General features: G+C 37.5%; 2 protein-coding genes across 11 annotated transcripts; one reads left to right on the top strand and one right to left on the bottom strand.

Annotated features, from left to right (window-relative positions):
* The first annotated feature begins 104 nt into the window (after nt 1-104).
* LOC148844895 (large ribosomal subunit protein uL1c-like) lies at nt 105-7302 on the top strand. Its single transcript, XM_088953509.1, has 7 exons — nt 105-669; nt 1018-1197; nt 1292-1346; nt 4349-4476; nt 5740-5823; nt 6582-6707; nt 6805-7302. Exons 1-7 carry the CDS (start codon nt 313-315, stop codon nt 6940-6942), a joined length of 1068 nt encoding a protein of 355 aa, XP_088809635.1. The 5' UTR covers nt 105-312; the 3' UTR covers nt 6943-7302.
* Nucleotides 7303-10567: 3265 nt separating this feature from the next.
* On the bottom strand, nt 10568-17705 carry LOC148844894 (Adenine nucleotide alpha hydrolases-like superfamily protein). Of its 10 annotated transcripts, none has more exons than XR_016102445.1 (8): nt 17261-17704; nt 13423-13771; nt 13244-13330; nt 11769-11890; nt 11606-11684; nt 11095-11500; nt 10905-10966; nt 10568-10807 (listed from the first exon to the last, which is right to left on the bottom strand). XR_016102445.1 is itself a non-coding variant. In XM_088955664.1 (8 exons), the coding sequence occupies exons 1-7, from the start codon at nt 17584-17586 to the stop codon at nt 10918-10920; spliced, it is 1413 nt and encodes a 470-aa protein (XP_088811790.1). In that variant the 5' UTR covers nt 17587-17704; the 3' UTR covers nt 10568-10807; nt 10905-10917. The 10 variants fall into 10 exon arrangements, 8 of the variants coding, with proteins under 8 accessions (XP_088811790.1, XP_088811791.1, XP_088811795.1 ...); XM_088955664.1 differs by having other exon boundaries at nt 11100-11500; XR_016102444.1 differs by having other exon boundaries at nt 10738-10807; nt 11074-11500; nt 17261-17705.
* Between the last annotated feature and the right edge of the window lie 33 nt (nt 17706-17738).

Below are 17738 nucleotides of genomic sequence, written 5' to 3'. Positions count from 1 at the left end.
AAATCGAATCGATGAACTACGAACCGGGTCTAATTATTAGCCGTCTGATATTTGGAGGATGCAACGCTTTTATACCATATCTTTGACTATAACGGATTGGACGGCTATGATCATGTCATTGGATCATCATTTTGTCCTGGACCTCTTAGGTGGATCCTATTTACAATACTTTTAACTCATGGTACACTGTAACTATTGGTATACTAAAAAGTACTAAACTGTTACCTCAGACCCGATTCTTCTTCTTATCTAGCTTTTCTGTGGACGGATAGCTTCGGCTGACTGTGAAGTGTGAAGTGAACAACAGCAACAATGGCTTCTGCTGCTTCTTCTCTGATGTTAACATACGCCTCTCCAACGGTTTTTCCTTCAGAGACCCCCTCTTTATGCTTCAAATCAAGCCCCGTCTCCCCTTCCTCAAGGAGCTTCTCCGTCTATCCGTTAGTTTTGCAGAGCAGAGGAAGGAAATCTTTTAATTGGGTTCAAGTTTCTTCTAGGAAAGAATCTAAATTTGATTCTTCACTTGTCGTTACGGCAGCTGTTGCTGCTGAAGCAGAGGTAGCTGAGGACGTCGAACAAGAGGGCACCGAAGGCAGCGCTACTGCGATTGCGCCGGCTCCGTCGAAGCCTAAAACGGGGAAAGCAGCATTGCCATTGAAGAGAGACAGAGTAACCCAATTCATACTTCTCATCTAATTCTTGTTGGTATTGTGAATTATGACTGTTTTATGTGAATTAGTTACTTGGTTTTGCTTGATTCTAGTATTTATTGTATGGGTATGAGGTTTTGGATTTTCTGGTTTCTATTTTTATTGAATTATCAAATAACATGCTTAGTTTTTATATGGATTTTTTTGTTTAATTTTTTTGGTCTGCTTCTCTTCCATTTAATTCCTTTATAGTCTTTCTGGGTTTTGTTTAATTTTGTGTTGTTGGTCTCCATGTATTTTATTTGTTTATTTTAGTTTCATTTGCTGAAATTTATCTTATATTTTTCTTTTTGGTTTGAAATTTCAGACGAGGTCTAAGAGGTTCTTGGAAATTCAGAAGTTGAGGGAAAATAAGAAGGAGTATGATTTGCCCACTGCTATATCACTTATGAAGCAAACGGCAAAATCTAAGTTCGTAGAGACGGCGGAAGCCCATTTCCGACTAAACATTGACCCTAAATATAACGACCAACAACTGAGGGCTACTGTAAGAATCTCTTTTTTTAGATTTTGGGAAGTGTTTTTTTAGTAGGTTGTTGATCATTAGAGGTTTCTAACATGTCTTCATCTGTTTTTGACAGGTGAATTTACCTAAGGGAACTGGTCAGACTATTAGAGTAGCTGTGCTTACTCAAGGTGGGTTCTCTACTTGTCACGTTAACTCCTTGATTTAGGATGAAGCAAAACAGAAGAAAGATAAATGAAAAGGAAAGTAAAAAAATAAATAAATAAAACAAGGAAAAGGGCAATATGCAAGGAATCAATATAAGTGACTAAAACTGCAGTATAGGGTCTGAAAGAATCAATTTAAAAGTAATAATTTGAACTTCTAACAGTCTCAATTTGAAGATGTGAATAAGCAATATAATCCCTCGTGTTTATGGGTATAGTTGTCCAAGGGTTGTATATTATTAATGTCTCTCTGTCTAAGATGCCATCTCCCCACCCAACTAGTATTCATCTTTGCTTAACAGTTGAATAGAACATAAATCAATGACATATCATGACAGGAACATTTAAGTACCTAGGTAAAATTTTGAACTTGTTGAGAGTCAAGTGGAAGATCATTTGGCGTAGAAGCAGTTATATGAGAAGGCAGATTAATAATTGATGTTTCATATTGAAATATTTATTGTCACAAGAGAACACAAAAAAAGTGTTAAAATAACTTGAAAGGTATGGTTCTGCTTGCTTTCAACCAAGTGAACTATGCAAGAATGGATTTATTGGTTTGAGATGCCAACAGTCTTTGTATAACACTTCTATTCAGTCTAAAATTGTGCCTGAATGATTTTTGCATAAAACTGTAAGGCCACTCGAACCCCCCCCCCCCCCCCCCTTCACAATATTTTTTTTTTCTTATTGATCAAAAAAAAAAAAAGAGGAGTTTTTCTTTTTCTTTTTTCTTTTTTTGAGCAAAGTTAAAGTATCAATGTATTGATGAAAAGGTCCCTTGTACAATAAGAATCTGTATACAACAAAACAGAAGGACCTCAAAAAAAAGTCCATCGTGAAAAAATTACAATCAGATATATCCCCTTTAACCTAAAAGCTTAAGCTGTTAAGTGATGTCCTTGAATAGGTTATATTCTCTAACATGCACCCTCACACGAAAGCCCATTGTCTTGAAGCGTGGACAGCACAGGCCCACCCATACCTTGTGCCGAAATTTAATTAATTGTAATGGGGGTGACGAGAATCAAACACTAGACCACTTGGTCAAAGTGGCTTTGATATCATCTCAAAGAACTATTCAACCTAAAAGCTTAAGCTGTTAAGTGAGGTCCTTGAATAGGTTTTATTCTCTAACACTGACAAAATCTACAGCTGATATGATGACTTCAGCTGCAGAAGAGGTTTTATAATCAAAGACCCTCCTGTTCCTTTCCAACCAAACCGCCCATAGAATTGCTAAGGGAATGGCAGACCAGCAAGTTTTCCCTTTCTTAGTCAACCCTTGGATCTGCCAAGCCTCCAGGCAGGCTTTAACTTAGGCTGGCATGCACCAGCTAACCTTCAGACTTCTTAAGAAATGGCTCCAAATCTCTGAGGCAAAACTGCAGTGTAAAAACAGGTGGTTTGCTGATTCTGTTTCTCCACCAAAGGCTACATCTCAGGTCTCTACAATTAAAACCTTTTTCTTATCAACATATCTTTGGTGAGGCATTTCTCTAATGCTGCCCCCATACAATACTTTAGAGGGAGCCACGGTACCCCAAATGGCCCGGCTTGGGAAGGGAGTTTCAGCATCTCCCTTTATGGCATTGAAGAAAGATTTAACTGAGAACTCCCCACTTTTGTTCCCTTTCCATACTAGAGCATCTTCAAATTGCAAATTCAAAACCTGGGACTGAAGCAAAACCAAGAGATTCCCTACCTGTTGAATCTCCCATTCATTGAAGTTCCTTCTGAAGGTAGGGGCCCAGCAAACAACATTACCCTTAACACAAATGCGTCTGCAACCACTGCTTCTTTGTCTTCAGCCACATTGAACAGGGTAGGAAATAAATCCCTAAGGGAGTTTTCCCCTGTCCAGGTATCCAACCAGAACTTGATCCTTTTACCAACTTTAAATCTGACTTCTCTTCTGAGCAGGTTGGAAACTTTGCTTATACCTTTCCAAAGACTGCAGCCATTGGTTGGCATGGGTGGACCACTACCTCAATCCCTTTCATCAGCCCATATTTTTCTGCTATGACTGTCCTCCAAGGGTGTCAGGCTTAGTAGCAAACCTCCAAAGCCAACTTCCTAGAAGAGATATATTAAAAGATTTAAACCTCCTTAACCCCAATCCCCCTTGAGATAATGGTTTACAAATCTAACCCCAACCTCCCAACCCCCCTCTTGATGAGTGCTACTTTCCCTCCTTTGGAGAGATACCTTGCTTTCCAAGTGGCCAACTTCTGATCCATTCTTTCTATTATTGGGTTCGGAATGGTTTTTGAATTGCATTTGGCAGCCAGGGGTAACCCTAAATACTTTGATGGTAGCTTACCAACCTTGCAGCCTAGCAAGTCTGCCATCCTTGAATGTTAGCTGCATCCCCCACAGCTATTAACTCACTTTTAGCAAGGTTCACCTTCAGACCTGAAATAATCTCAAACCAGTACAGAATGTACTTTCAAATTTAGAACTTGCTCTTCTGAAGCCTTACAAAAGAAGAGAGTGTCATCAGCATACTGTAAGATTGGGATAGAAGTCACATTGGGCTTCACCTGAAAGCCTTCCAGCAGCTCTCCCTCCACAGCTCTATCAACCAACTTACTCAAACCTTCCATTACTATTAAAAAGAGCAGAGGAGACAACGGGTCTCCTTGCCTCAAACCTCTAGCACTGCTAAAATTTCCTTAAGCTGTCCCATTTACTGGCACTGAGAATCTAGGAGTTGAGTAGCAAACCTTCATCCAATTTCTCCACTTGGAGCCAAACTGCATTCTTCTCATCAAATAATCCACGAAGGACCAATTAACATGATCATAGGCCTTCTCTATGTCAATTTTTCAGATTAGACCACTCTCCCCAGTTCTTAGTCTGGAGTCTAGAAGCTCATTTTCTATGAGCACTACATCCTTTTACAAGATGAGTTTATTGCTTTAGTCTCACTCTTGATGGACTTATTTAATTTTGATTTTCAACAGGTGAAAAGGTAGATGAAGCAAAAAATGCAGGAGCTGATTTAGTTGGTGGAGAAGATTTGATAGAACAGATAAAAGGTGGATTCATGGAGTTCGATAAATTGATTGCTTCTCCAGATATGATGCCCAAGGTTTTATTCTGCTCATTTTGATCTAAATTATATAGCATGCAATTTCATGTTCACCAATTCTCAAATTTCAAGAACAAAGTTTTCTCAGTTTTCCTTATCAATGAAATACTTACAAACTAAAAATGAAAGCATATTTGCAGTGAGGGTTGTGAGTTGAAGTTTTCTCTATCATAAAATGAAAACATGGGAAGGGCTTCAGTACATGGACCTCTTGGTATTGAGCTTTCCATGCCTTAAAAACATTAAACATGTGGGCCCTACTATTACAAAAATAGAGAAGAAGCGGATTCAGTGGTTGATACAAGTTTGAGGCAGAACCAAGAAGATTTGGATTGGGTGGTGAAAAGAATTTCAAAAATGTGGAAGATATGGTTCCACATAGATTTGAATCTTAGAAACAGGACTCATCTTGCAGAGGGCAAATAGTTGGAAAAGGCATTGATGCTGTTAACGGTTATGATGAATTGGACTATGCCTTGCATGTGATATTTGACTCTAGTGTCAAACATGCCCTACTTCTGGAAGTCTCCAGGGGGCTGTTCAAGTTGACTGTCCAACTTTTTTTTTTTTTTTTTTGGAAGTCTCCAGGGGGCTGTTCAAGTTGACTGTCCAACTTTTTTTTCTTTCTATCTTTTTTTGTAGGGAGGGGGAGAGTACCTAAAATATTTGTATTTTAGTCTTCAAGTACAACTGCATCTTCTTTTTCCTTCTAATTTGGGGGCAGGGGGTTATAACATTAGTCAACTATATCATTACAATAGTCATATATTATATAATGTTTGGTTGGTGTAATGGCGAAATATTGGGTTGATAAGCATGAGAGAGTGAGTTAAAATCTGAGAGCAGTTACTTTAAAAAAAAAATGCCAAAGGTTAGGTCTGTATCCAATCCACCCCTCCCAAGACCCCAGATTGCTTGCTCTTAATTTTATGCAAGTTTTATTATATTGCATTATTACTATAAAAAATTATCAAATGTTTTTCCAGTTTATTTTTCTTATGGTGCTTATCTTAATGGTTAATGTGATTTTGATGTTATATATTCTAATATTTCTGAAGATATTTTTATAGAAAAAATGACATAAATTCAAGCAACATGTTTTGCAGTATATTCCATAGATGAGAACACATGTTGGCCTCTATCCATTTTAAAATCAGTATATTCCATACATCAATCATGAAATTTTGTGTGGTATTTGAGTTCTGTGGCTTGGCATTGTACTAACATGTTAACTTGACTCTGGTTGATTGTTATTCCTTTCAGGTTGCCAGTCTAGGAAAGATTTTGGGACCACGAGGTCTCATGCCAAATCCAAAAGCTGGTACTGTCGCAACTGATATACCCCAGGTATGGTCAAAATATTCCCATAACAGTTTTCTACTAGTGGTTCCACTGACATTCCTGATTAAAGGATTATAGTCTAGTGAGCTCCTATATATTCTTCACGAGGAACTATGATTTATCACTGGCTTTTTCTTCATCTGCTCTATGCCACTTTGGTAATGGTCAGTGGAATTTGGTCATCTTCACTTAAGATGAATTTTTGGATAAAGAATATTATGAGAGAATTGAGGATCCAAATGGAGAGATAAAAGATGAAGACAAATATAAGTTATATTTACCTGATCATGTTGTCAGATTTGTCACAATTGAGTATAATCAAGATCTATTATATTCCATGGAAGAAAACCAAAACAGATTTCTCCTTAATTAAACTCCATATTGAAGACTAAATTAATTCAACATATTTGAGACAAATCAACTGACATCATGATGGACTGGATCTGGTAATATTTAATGTGTCAGATTAAAACTTGTTTGATCACTTGGTGTTATGCAATTAGATGCTAGAAAATGGAGAAAAAGAAAGCAATATCTAGGTTCTTTTGTCTGGTTCCGGAGATCCATTCAAATTGAGACACTGGGTAGACTGTTATGAATTCTATAGCAATGAAAAGAAGGGTTGAGTTGAAACTGTTGACAAAGAACATAATGATCTCTGAGAATTGAAATCTCTTGAGAATAATTGGCAGTATCTTTTCTTTTTCTATTCTTGGCTGCATCAAGATTGGGATAAATGGAAATGTTTGGCTACATTTTTTCAGGCTATTGGAGAATTCAAGAAAGGGAAAGTTGAATACAGGGCAGATAAAACTGGGATTGTTCACATACCTTTTGGGAAGGCAAACTTTTCTGAAGAAGATCTTCTAGTAAACCTGATAGCAGCAGTAGTATGTTCTTCCCTTCTCTAGCCTTAAACATAATTTAAAATGCATGCTCCACATGAAATTTGCGTTTATTTACCATTGGTTTTTTATGCCCCTATAGAAATCAATAGAAGCAAACAAGCCGTCAGGTGCAAAAGGAGTATACTGGAAAAGTGCACATATATGCTCATCAATGGGCCCGTCCATTCGGTTGAATATAAGGGAGATGCTTGACTACAAGCTTCCATCTAATGTCTAAAAGAGTTCATCTGTTCCTGTAAAGTTTGTTTTCTCGTGTTTTATTTAATCGTCTTTGTTGATATTGGCTTTGAAGTTTGCTGATGATTCAGAAAACAAGATAAGGCAAGGACAAGGATGAAGAACAAGAGGGAGACCTTGACAGGTATTTTCTGGTCCAAATTTTGCTGCAGTGGGCCTGCATGCTCTCTCCTTTTACACTGCTTAAGCAAGATCTTGTATAACGACAATAATCAATGTTATCATCATTTTGTTCCATTAGGATCTTCCAAGGTGGATAACTATTAATGCCATTTTCTAACTCCTTGGTGCTCAAACTTTGTGATATCAATCAAAGATGCATATACTGAAGTTTCTCTTACCATTTTGACTTTGGCTCAGCCCTCTCTAACAAACAGCGGGGACCATAGAAAAGAATGTTTTCATTAAACCTTGGAGGTTTAATAGACTAAGCTTAGATGATTACTTTTGTACCATTTGGAATTAGAAGGCCACAGTTTGTTACCTCTTTCACATCTAAAACCTTTATCCTTCTTGTTCGTTTGTTTTCCACCTCTAAAACCTTGTCTGTAACATCCAGTACATTACTTTTGCAGATACTCGCGTTAAATAAACCCTCCAAAGCTTGTTCTTGGTGATTCCTCTGTGGGGTCATCGAGTGCTGAGCTAGGACCCAATTGAGTGGGTCCCCACCTAAGAGATTGCCTTATTTGGGAACCGTGTTATTGTGGTTGTGGGTCCCCTTAATTTGAGATTAAAAAAAAAAAAACCGATGGTCCTTATGGTGGACTTCCCTCAAAAACTGTTGGCATGGTGTAAAACCCATAATGCCAGGTGAGCTCTTGCGTTAGGGTCCAACCTCCGACTGGAATAAACGCCAAAAACAAGATGGATGTCTGGTAGCGTGGTGTTGCGTCTCCGATGTGATTCTGTTTCAATCACACATGAACGTAACCGACAATTATGCTTTATCAAATCATAATCCTGATTGATAAAGCGCAAGGGGCATATACAACACCACCATATCAAACATTGCCAATTAAGGTCATGCCTGGGTGGCTGGGTTTCGTATGGATCTTATTCCGATTATGAAATGCCCTCTCAAAGGAGGGCCCTTATCAGGAGACAGAATCCTGCCAACATGAGTGCAAGTGCAAGTGATGAGTGTTCGGCCCCAATTATTGTTCAACGATTTTTGTCGTACCTCTAACCCGAAGTTTAGATGCTACGCCTCTTGATATTTGGAATATAATTTGAAGTAATAAAACTATCATCAGATCGATGGGAATTTCCAATCAAATTTTACTAGGGGTTGTAGGGATGTTTGCAAGGTGGCAGCCAGTTGGTTGGTAAGGTCTCTTACTGGTTGTAGTGGAGACTTGCGATCAAATCCCGCCTGCACTTGGATTGGGGGATGGGTTACTTCTGTTATGTAGCCTGTTAAATGATATAAAAAAAAAAAAAAAACAAAAGGGATCAAATTGGATTGGATCTTATCCATCGATATACGGATTCAAATTAAATTCAGCTTACAGTAAAAAATTAAATAGTATCAATAAATCAAAGTAAAAAATAAATATTATATTAAATGAACTAAAAATGATTTGATGTAATATTTTAAGAAAAATCTATGATGCTAGAATGAAGATACTGTAAAGACTTTGACCAATCAAAATCCTCATGAATTTTGATGAAAACCCCCTAATATTTTTAAGAAAAACCTATTGAATGTATGTTTCTCCAGTATCATGACTTCCTTGCCACTCTGGATCTGCTTCCCACTATTTGTTTCCACATCTATACCCATGGAACACTGCCACTGTGTATTGGAAACATCCCCCTATGAATGAGAAGGGAGATATTTCCAAGTGCAGCTGTTATGTCATGTAGGAACAACTAGTGGGTAGCATATCTAAGCCCATCATAATTGAACCCTATATGTTAATGAACAAAATGAATTGATAATTACTTGTATGAAAACTTGTACATATGACAATTTAGTAAAAACTAAAAACACAACATTGAAAGTTTAAAATCAAATCAATTCTACTGATAGTATATATGACTATATGAGCATATATATTTAAATCAAATTATATCTGATTGGATAGGGGTGTATCCACATTTTATCCAATTATAAATGGATAACTCAGATCACCCTTAATAGGGTCGAATTTAAATATAAAATTCGGGCAATTGGATACCACTTACACAAATAAAATAATTAAAAATTATTATTTAATAAAAATAATTAATATTAGTAATTTTTAATAAAAAATAGTTATTAAATATTAATAATTAATACAAATAAAAAATAATGGTTAATAATTAATAATTAATAAAAATAATTTATAATTAATAATAATATTATTATTTCTACTCACCGAACCACCATTGCAAGTTACAGCGGCGGTGGTAGTGGCAAGAAGAGAGAGAGAGAGAGCGGCAGAACCACTGCAATGCTGCAGTGGCAAAAATACAAGAGAGAGAGTTCAGCGGCGGTGGAGCTTCGTAAGTCGCAATGAAGGTTTGATTCAAGTTAAATGAAGATCAAAAACATGTAATATTAAAATTTTTTTAAGGGCATTTATATCTATCATGCACCTCTCAATTACATCTCAACACACAAGTGCTAGGCTATTAACTTAAAATTTTAGATCTGAAAAAAAATTTCAGATTGATTTTCAGACGTAATACCAAACGAGTCTGGTGTCTGAAAAGCAAAATTTTCAGACACCAGACCTCTGAAAAGTGCTATCAAACGAGGCCCTAAACTGGTCTAATCTTAAACCGGATCAAGTTGAAATTGGTCGAATTTTGTATTCAGGTTGGGTGGCCTTTATTCATGCCTTTTATATTTGGGGGATATGGTAACATTTTAAATGCTCAAGGAGTGGTGGGTATTGGAGTCTCGATCGGTTTTTCTCACTTTGGAGTATGGATGTCGACTTGTTGATCCAATTGCATGAAGAATAGCCGAAGGTCCATCTACAGCATGGAGCCGGTTGTCTTGGGCCGTTAGACTGCCAGTGCTCATGGCTATGGAACCCACTTGGACAGTGGATCCTGAGGCACATTATACCATCGAATCAATGGAGGAATTATGTAGAAAGCACGAAATAGCAAGCCATAATTCAGATTACAGACCGTTTCTAATCCCTCTCGAATATCATTCTCAACCATGGATACCCATTTTCAATAGTTTCAACAGTGCAAACAGGATCTTGTCCTTTCCTCGTTAGACTTGTAATTTTGATCTGAACAAAGAAATAACTGCATCCCCTTTCTATAAATTTCTAAGTTGCACATTCACCTTTTCATCAACATGTCTCAATACAAGCTTATGTACTCAGACAACCCAATTCCATAATCACATCTGTGTATACACGGAATGTTGAAACACTCACGTGCATGTGAACACCAATTCCACACGAGTGCAATACTTTTCACTTAATAAACTACCTTTCAATCAGTATTTTCTTCAGTTCTGTAGCAACCATGCAATGTTCAAGTTGCAAGTTCTAGATGAAAACATCATTATTCTGGATCAAAATCAGGGTATGCAAAAGGATTTTGAATGCTGCACTTCAAACAAAAAACAAAAAGAGGAATCTTGAATGTGGAGATGATCAAAAAACTGAAATGACCTATCAAGTTTGCATTTCCATCAGTGAAACAATTCTTGCATCTTAAATAAACTAGAGTAACCCTTATCAACTGTAAGGTTCATAAACAATTACAATGCTACTACAATTTCAAAGAACAGGGAATCTAGCTTCCAAGCATTGTAGAAAGATTTGTGACTAAGATGATTCATATTGGTATTGATCTTTGTGCTTAATTGACAGTCTTCTGGTACAATTTCCCTAAGCATGGTGTGTCATAAAGGACAGAAAAACCAATCAGAAACAACCATTAAAATAAACAAAAAGCTACTTATGATGATGATGAAGTGCCGGTTACCACAAACATCACTTTAGGTTCCATTCTCATCCTCTGAAAGCAGAAAATCTTTTATTTGTTCCCTGCAAGTGCAAATAAAGTTGAAATTACTAGTGCTTTCTCCTGTGTTGGATGGGACTAGATAACTCATTAGTCATAAAGCAAAAAACAGAAAGGAATTGAGGAGCACCATAGACTGACAATGCTACACCTGACCTTAGCAAGTCCTGGTCCCTAGAGATATGATACTTTGCACGATCAATCATTGGTTTGGGAAGAAGTGAGTAAAAATGCTCCTTGGATGATGATTTCTTTGGTAGTATCTGAAACTGGCAACTAGAACAGCAGCTTATACCCAAAATATCAGCACTGGTTTCGCAGTGTCTTAAATTGCTTTTCAAGCTCTCTGAATCCACTTTATTCAGTGGGCTATTGCAGATTGGACAGAAAAGCTCTGAGGGAATAGATTCATTAGATTTAGGGTTAAACTTCTTATGGCGCCTTCGGGAGGACACATGATTGTTGGGATCATCAGTTTCTGGTAGCCTATTGAAATGAAATGGAGTAAGCTTTTCTGCTGTTCTTACTATAGTGCTCTCTCGTGAAGGATTTTCTTTCTGCAATATAATAGCATCTTTAGAGAATTTGATGGAATAGTTGTTACAGGAAGGGAATGCAAGCCCCCTACTAGAAGACAAATTAAACAAAAATCACTCATTTACCTGCAAGAGAGTTACAAATGATGACACCAAAACATTGATGCCAGAACCAGAACCATCAAGCTGCTTAACAATCTTCAAACTGCCCTGCCAGAAGTAGATCTAGACCATGATTCAGACATAGCTGGGTGGAAAAGCCATAGCATAGAAAGTATCTAAGACAAACCTGTCATGACTACAGATCATGTTAAGCTCCTGTATAAGACAGTCCCGAAGAGGAAGAACCACTGGGATCTCCCACCTTGCATCAACATACTGTATATCTGCTGGTAAAGAGTAACCTTGGCCCTGTTGAAACCAGAGAAAGTAATAAGATCTCTAGGCCAGTTGATGCAAAACACCTACCTCCCTTATGCCAACTTCCAAGGCTCATATCCAACAGCCAAGTCACTAGGATGGATATCTTGGCTAATGATCTGGGAGTCAGTTTCTCCAAGGAAAGACCAGGCATTTGATTGAAACCAGGCAACAAAGAATTTTTATCCAATAAAGGAACATTAAAAAAATTTCTTTTTGGTCCTTGGAGCTTTAATTCAGTGTTTTAAAAGATTTTAGACACCCTTTCCTAATTATACTGCAACTTTTATGGTTGGTAAAATACATGTAATACCACTGACATCTGGATAAACATAAGCTAACAGTGCATGAATAATGACGTGTTTTCACCTTAGCAGGCTTAGCTGCTCAGCTCATTTGTATATATAAAATAGAATAGGTACTAATATATATAACCCGATGTGGTCATTTGTCTATCCCAATTTATCTTATGCTATTTTATGTAGAAACCCACATTCTAAGGGCCAACATTCCCAGGAACAATGAAAATAAACAAAGCATTCCCTGAGAAACCTAATAATTCTCATCACCAACAGCTGCTGTTGGATATCACAGATTTCTCCCCATTGCACTTATAGACACAGGATACTTAAAACGGATTCATCATTAATCACCCTTCGCACCAGAGTGATAATAAAATGTCCAAATAAGTTCATCAGTTGAAAATCCTAAAGTGACTCCATTCAAATAAGTTTATGCCTAAAATAGAATCACATTCTTTTGATGCACAGTTGACAATCCGTGAAGCATCTTTTCAAATAGAAAGGTTTGCAAACCAAGTGAAATCAGTTAATTTCATTTTGTCTTACATAGAAAGGTTTAAACATATTGAAGGCAATGAGTTATACGGAATGCGTTTCTTCCTTTTTTTGTTATTTTCTTTTATAAATCAATAATGGGAATTTACAAAAGAAAAGAAAGGGAGAAAACATAGGAGCCAAATAAACAGACAAAACAGACCTGAGAGGAGCCTGATGAAAGCCAACCACTCCTGTGGTGGCTGAAGAAGAAAACAAAGAACACAATCTTTTCTTTTCTTTTTTTTTTTTTTTATTCTTTTTGAAAAGGAAAGAACACAAGAATTTAGATCAGAAAAATTATTTCATTTTACAAATTAATTTCTTCTGCACATTGGTTAAATGGATTAATGAAATAGCATAAGGTAATGCAACCATTTCCACTTGGTCAATTGCAGTTTTCCTGCAAATAGAGTTTTTAATAACAGTTTTATAATAATCAAATGAAGGAGATTGATACTTCCAAGTCAAGGAAAATTTATGAACTATATATAAATTGATAGCGAACCTTTACAGTTGCTGAAATGACATGGCAAGCAATTCTTGATGCACATGATCCTAAAACCAATTTGTTGTAGCCATTGTCAAGAGCAATCTATCAAGAAGATAAAAAGAAAAGGTTCCATGAAAAAACAGGCTCCTATTCATTATCCTAAATATGCAAATGATTTAAGAAGTAAACTGAACCTTTTGTAAGGACATCATACGCAAACGGTGCACAAGATCTTCTTTCCCAGTGTCATCATCAATGGCATGCAACAATTCCTTCAGCCTACTTGTTTCACCCTTGGAATCCAAAGAATAGATATTCTCAATGGGTACAATATGCAGCTTTTTTTCTGGTGGAGCTAAGCTTGACACAATCAATCTGATATCTTGAATTGCTTTTTCATATTCATGAGAAGGAATAGAAGAAATAACAGTTTCATCAATAAAAGCAACTCCAACACCAAATACTGGCAAAGATCTATCTCTGCTGGCATCAAAATTCATCTGTGCTTTCTGTTGCATCTCATGTACAAATTGTAGAACCACCCTAAAATGGAAATGCTTTTCTTTTAGGGAATAAATTCAATGTAAAAAAGAACTAATAAAAAAATTCAATGTAAGAAAGAAGGTCAATTTACAGAATCAGAAACATGTATTCCCCTAATTAGATGAATTATTTTCCTCTCAAGCCAATAAAAGAATTACCCCTTGACATGGGAGAAAGATTAGGGATAGAAAATAATACTCATAATCCTAACAGAAGGAATAGTACAATCATAGGAGATGTTGAAGAAATTATCCCAGAATGTACAATAATAAGAATTCAAGTGTTGTGATAAGCAACAAATTGCAATAATATTTTCCTCATCCTGAAAATTGTAAATCAGAACATGGTGATTTTGGACTCTTTTCCTGGTAATAGACACTAGGAATGAGAAGTAATACATCTAATGAATGGGAGGCTATAGTATTCAGATATTAAAGATCTTGGAATGATGTAATCTTTATTTAACCCCACTCAGATGAGACTCTTCTGTATGCAAAGGAGATCACAAGGGAGTTTGTCAACCTTATCATTATACCATTGGCAGCATGAGAAGTGTGATGGAAAATGATGGAGAGTGTTGGATCTTTGGTGGAGAAAGTGGTCAACCACTGACCTTGCAATGTAGTGCCCAAAGCAACTGTTACTTTCAATGGAAGTAAGGAGTTGGAAGAAGATCCACAGCCCCTCTAAATCTCCAAAATGGTGGATACTTCCTCCTCCCCTAGGCCCTTCTAACATGGTGGAAACCCTTCCTAGAAGTCAGTCCAGCACTAACTAAGGGCAACCATGAGACCTCCTTGTCTTTAGCATTTCAAATCTTGCTAATTTAGGTTGTTGTTCTATCTTCTTTGATGGTAGGAGGTTTGGGCGAGGGTGAGAGGTTGTGAGATTACCTTTAAAAAGAATAATTAAAAAGGACCCCCAAAAAGGCTATTCTACTTCCAACAAGAGGTGATTTGTTGTAATCTAGCAAGGAGGTACCACCGTACCAGAGTTGGAGAAGGTAGGAAAATCCTTTTTCAATAAGAATGGAGATGGGAAAATGGAGTTTTTTCTTCAGAACTTCGGGAAAATGGGATCAGTTAAGAAGCAGAACAGGAACCTATGGCTGCATGGGCTTAGTACGCTGGTCGCCGGTAGGATGGTGAAAACTGCAGTGGCTTAGGGGAAGGTAGTATAATTGAAGATGTTGAGTGCGATGCAGCAATTGTGGTCCAAAAGCAGGAGATACTTTCCAACATGTGCATGCTGACCATGCCATAGAACCAGTGCTCTTATTCTTTGAGATTGTTTTGAGAAAATTTAACCAAAATTCATTAAGTAAAGAGGACGTACATGAGAAGATGTACAAAGCAGGGGAAGAACCCCTACAAATTACAAAGGAGGAATCTTGTCGCTATACAAATGCTCCAAATGCATGCCACAATTGGCTAAGCCATCTGCAGTATGATTGTGTTCCCTAGGAACCCAAACTAAATTAACATTTAAACAGTGCAAAGAATCCCTAGCCTCTGTCAGATAGTGATTCAATCACCAAGGACCCCCCTCTTTGTCTCTTAACCATTTTACGGACAATCAATTATAGAAACACTGAATGTATGGATTTGCTCCTCTTCCCTTACACTTATAGGTGTCCCTGTAATTCATAATTTTTTATCATTAACAATCAGAAATGTTTTTATGAAAAATTTAAAGATAGTACGTAAGTATAAAATACCACATTCAGAGCCACTAGCTTCTCCCCTAGAACTTTAAATTAAATAATACTGCCTAACCTTGATTGGCAGGCCCCACATATAGTTTGGTCCTATTTACCCCTTCTCTTGCATATGTATTGGCCAGGGCATTTTCTGCCCTTGTAAACCACTTCATGAGATATACAGGTTAGTGGAGAAGAATTTAGCTTACCTTAAAACATGTCTGAACTCCAAGTAACCACTTTATTTACATTCATCCACCCCTATGATAACCAGATACAAATACTGGCACAGACATGGATATGGGAAAAGGGGATGTAACTCTAAATTTCCTAAAATCCCAGACATGGATAAGGATGCAGGTATCCATAGTATGCTTATACCATACTTCCATATCTAGTTTTTGAGGCTAATTGTCACTTCTCAAGACTTGTGTCTTGCTAAATTTAATTGAATTTCCAATAAATCATAAATGCAGATTTTTGAAGTATAACATGTTAAGATATACCATTTTATACACGTCTAAAGTATTAATGTATTGAGAATCTATAGAAGTGTCCATGCAGTATTAGGTGTTGTATCAGGTACATATTGTGCCTGATACTGATATACTAGGCATGTACAGGCATCTGGGTGTCACAGATCCACCAAGTCACCACCTTCAAGTCAACTCTTACCACCAAATCTGATATGCTTGGAGATTAACAGATCCTAAGACAGTGAACTGAGAAAATCTTTTCCCTAATTGAGTTGCCAACATCAATGGGTCTGGAAAAATAAGGACAATCCCCATCTAATGATTTCCCCTCTACCTGAGTTCCCTGGATTGCCAAGACAGCAGGCATAAAAATTTAATTTTAGGAAATTTGGAGGTGGCTGTAATTCATTATATACTTATTTGAGAATATGTACAAATGGAGAAACACAATAGAAATAAAAATAGTCCCAGGTAAGGATGCAACTTGGGTCGGGTTGGGTTGGGAGTTTGTTTAATTTTCAATGGGGCTGAACCCTAACCTGAGCCTGATATAGTTGAAATTCTTTAAGCCCGGCAACCTGATTTGTAGCCCTCATCCCAGGTCAGCCAACAGACCAACTCCACTACATCTACGTATATTATTTCTTTATCCCGCCACTACTGCCCAAAAATAGAAGGTCCACCAGACGTTGCTTCCCTATTAACCCCTTCCCTAGCCAGAACATCCACCACTAAATCAGCAGATCATGGAACTCATTAGAAAGAGTAGTTCAACCTAAGAAGCTTAGAATCTCACCTCTGTAATGTGATGTTTTAGGATCCAAGGTCCAGGCTCATCCCTCCCTCATTCATCTTATATAATTTTTATGCCATTGAGACCAAAGAAACTGCAGAGTCTAACTAAGATACAGGTGATATCATCAGAACGTTGTGAATTCCCTAAAGCAAGATGGTAGCTTTACAGGATATTGGTGTGCAAAAAGCATCCCGAATGCATGCGATCAACAATCTTGCATTGCTTGACTGCAGACCAAGACAGACCAAGCTCATCAGGCTTGACATCCATAGCCATCCCGGCTATTAGTTCATCTTCTATCCAACCTAAATCTATATGCGATGCCATCCTCAATCTCTCCCTCGATTAAAGTCCAAATTCTTTCTGATAATTAAAGTTTTTTCAATAATTAAGCCAGAAGCAAAAGCGAAAGAAACTGGGAGATCAAAATATAGATAAAGGTATTCTTCAAAAGGAACACTTGCCACAATAAACACACAACAGAAAGACAAAAAAAGAAAAGAAAGAGGAAGTGGAACCTAGAGGAAGGACCACCGGAAAAGGCAACGAGGATATTGTCGAAAGGGTTAATCATGTCATGGGAAGTGACGGAGAACTTGAACTTGCCGAAGAGAGAAGAGCGGAAACAGCCAAGGCAAAGGTGGGCTTCATCCCCAGTGATAGCTTCATCCACCTTGCACTTGAAGCAGAGATTCCGATGCTCAGAATCTTCCTTAACTGGAGGCGAAGCAGAACCATTAGCAGTTGTAGTAGTTGCAGACTCACTCCGCTTTTCAAACTCCACCGCCTCGTCGTCATCCTCCTTGTAGCAACCAGATTGGCATACTCCTGTAGTACACGCCATACTCCTCTTTTTGCTTCTTCTCCCACTCACGTCTCTCTTTTTGGGTTACTAACTTCGTATCGACTATCGAGTGTCGAAGCCCTCTCTTCCCAGTCCGGAATCCGGATCGGTTGCGTTTGGACCAGTGTTTTAAAAACCGTCTCGGTGGCTAA

This window comes from Nelumbo lutea, chromosome 7, assembly GCF_056320005.1.
Source record: "Nelumbo lutea isolate HS-2025 chromosome 7, American lotus-T2T, whole genome shotgun sequence".
Classification (NCBI taxonomy): Eukaryota; Viridiplantae; Streptophyta; class Magnoliopsida; order Proteales; family Nelumbonaceae; genus Nelumbo; species Nelumbo lutea.
This window is presented reverse-complemented; position numbering and strand designations above follow the sequence as displayed.

Excerpts from the sequence above, each read along its gene's own strand:
- LOC148844894 (XM_088955663.1), bottom strand. The coding sequence starts at position 17,586 with ATGGCGTGTACTACAGGAGTATGCCAATCTGGTTGCTACAAGGAGGAT. Across the intron at positions 13,772-17,260 it reads TCCGGTGGTCCTTCCTCTAG|GGTGGTTCTACAATTTGTAC; the intron begins GTTCCACTTCCT and ends TTTCCATTTTAG. Across the intron at positions 11,501-11,605 it reads CATTTGTAACTCTCTTGCAG|AAAGAAAATCCTTCACGAGA; the intron begins GTAAATGAGTGA and ends ATTATATTGCAG.
- LOC148844895 (XM_088953509.1), top strand. The coding sequence starts at position 313 with ATGGCTTCTGCTGCTTCTTCTCTGATGTTAACATACGCCTCTCCAACG. Across the intron at positions 5,824-6,581 it reads TCGCAACTGATATACCCCAG|GCTATTGGAGAATTCAAGAA; the intron begins GTATGGTCAAAA and ends ACATTTTTTCAG. Across the intron at positions 6,708-6,804 it reads TAAACCTGATAGCAGCAGTA|AAATCAATAGAAGCAAACAA; the intron begins GTATGTTCTTCC and ends ATGCCCCTATAG.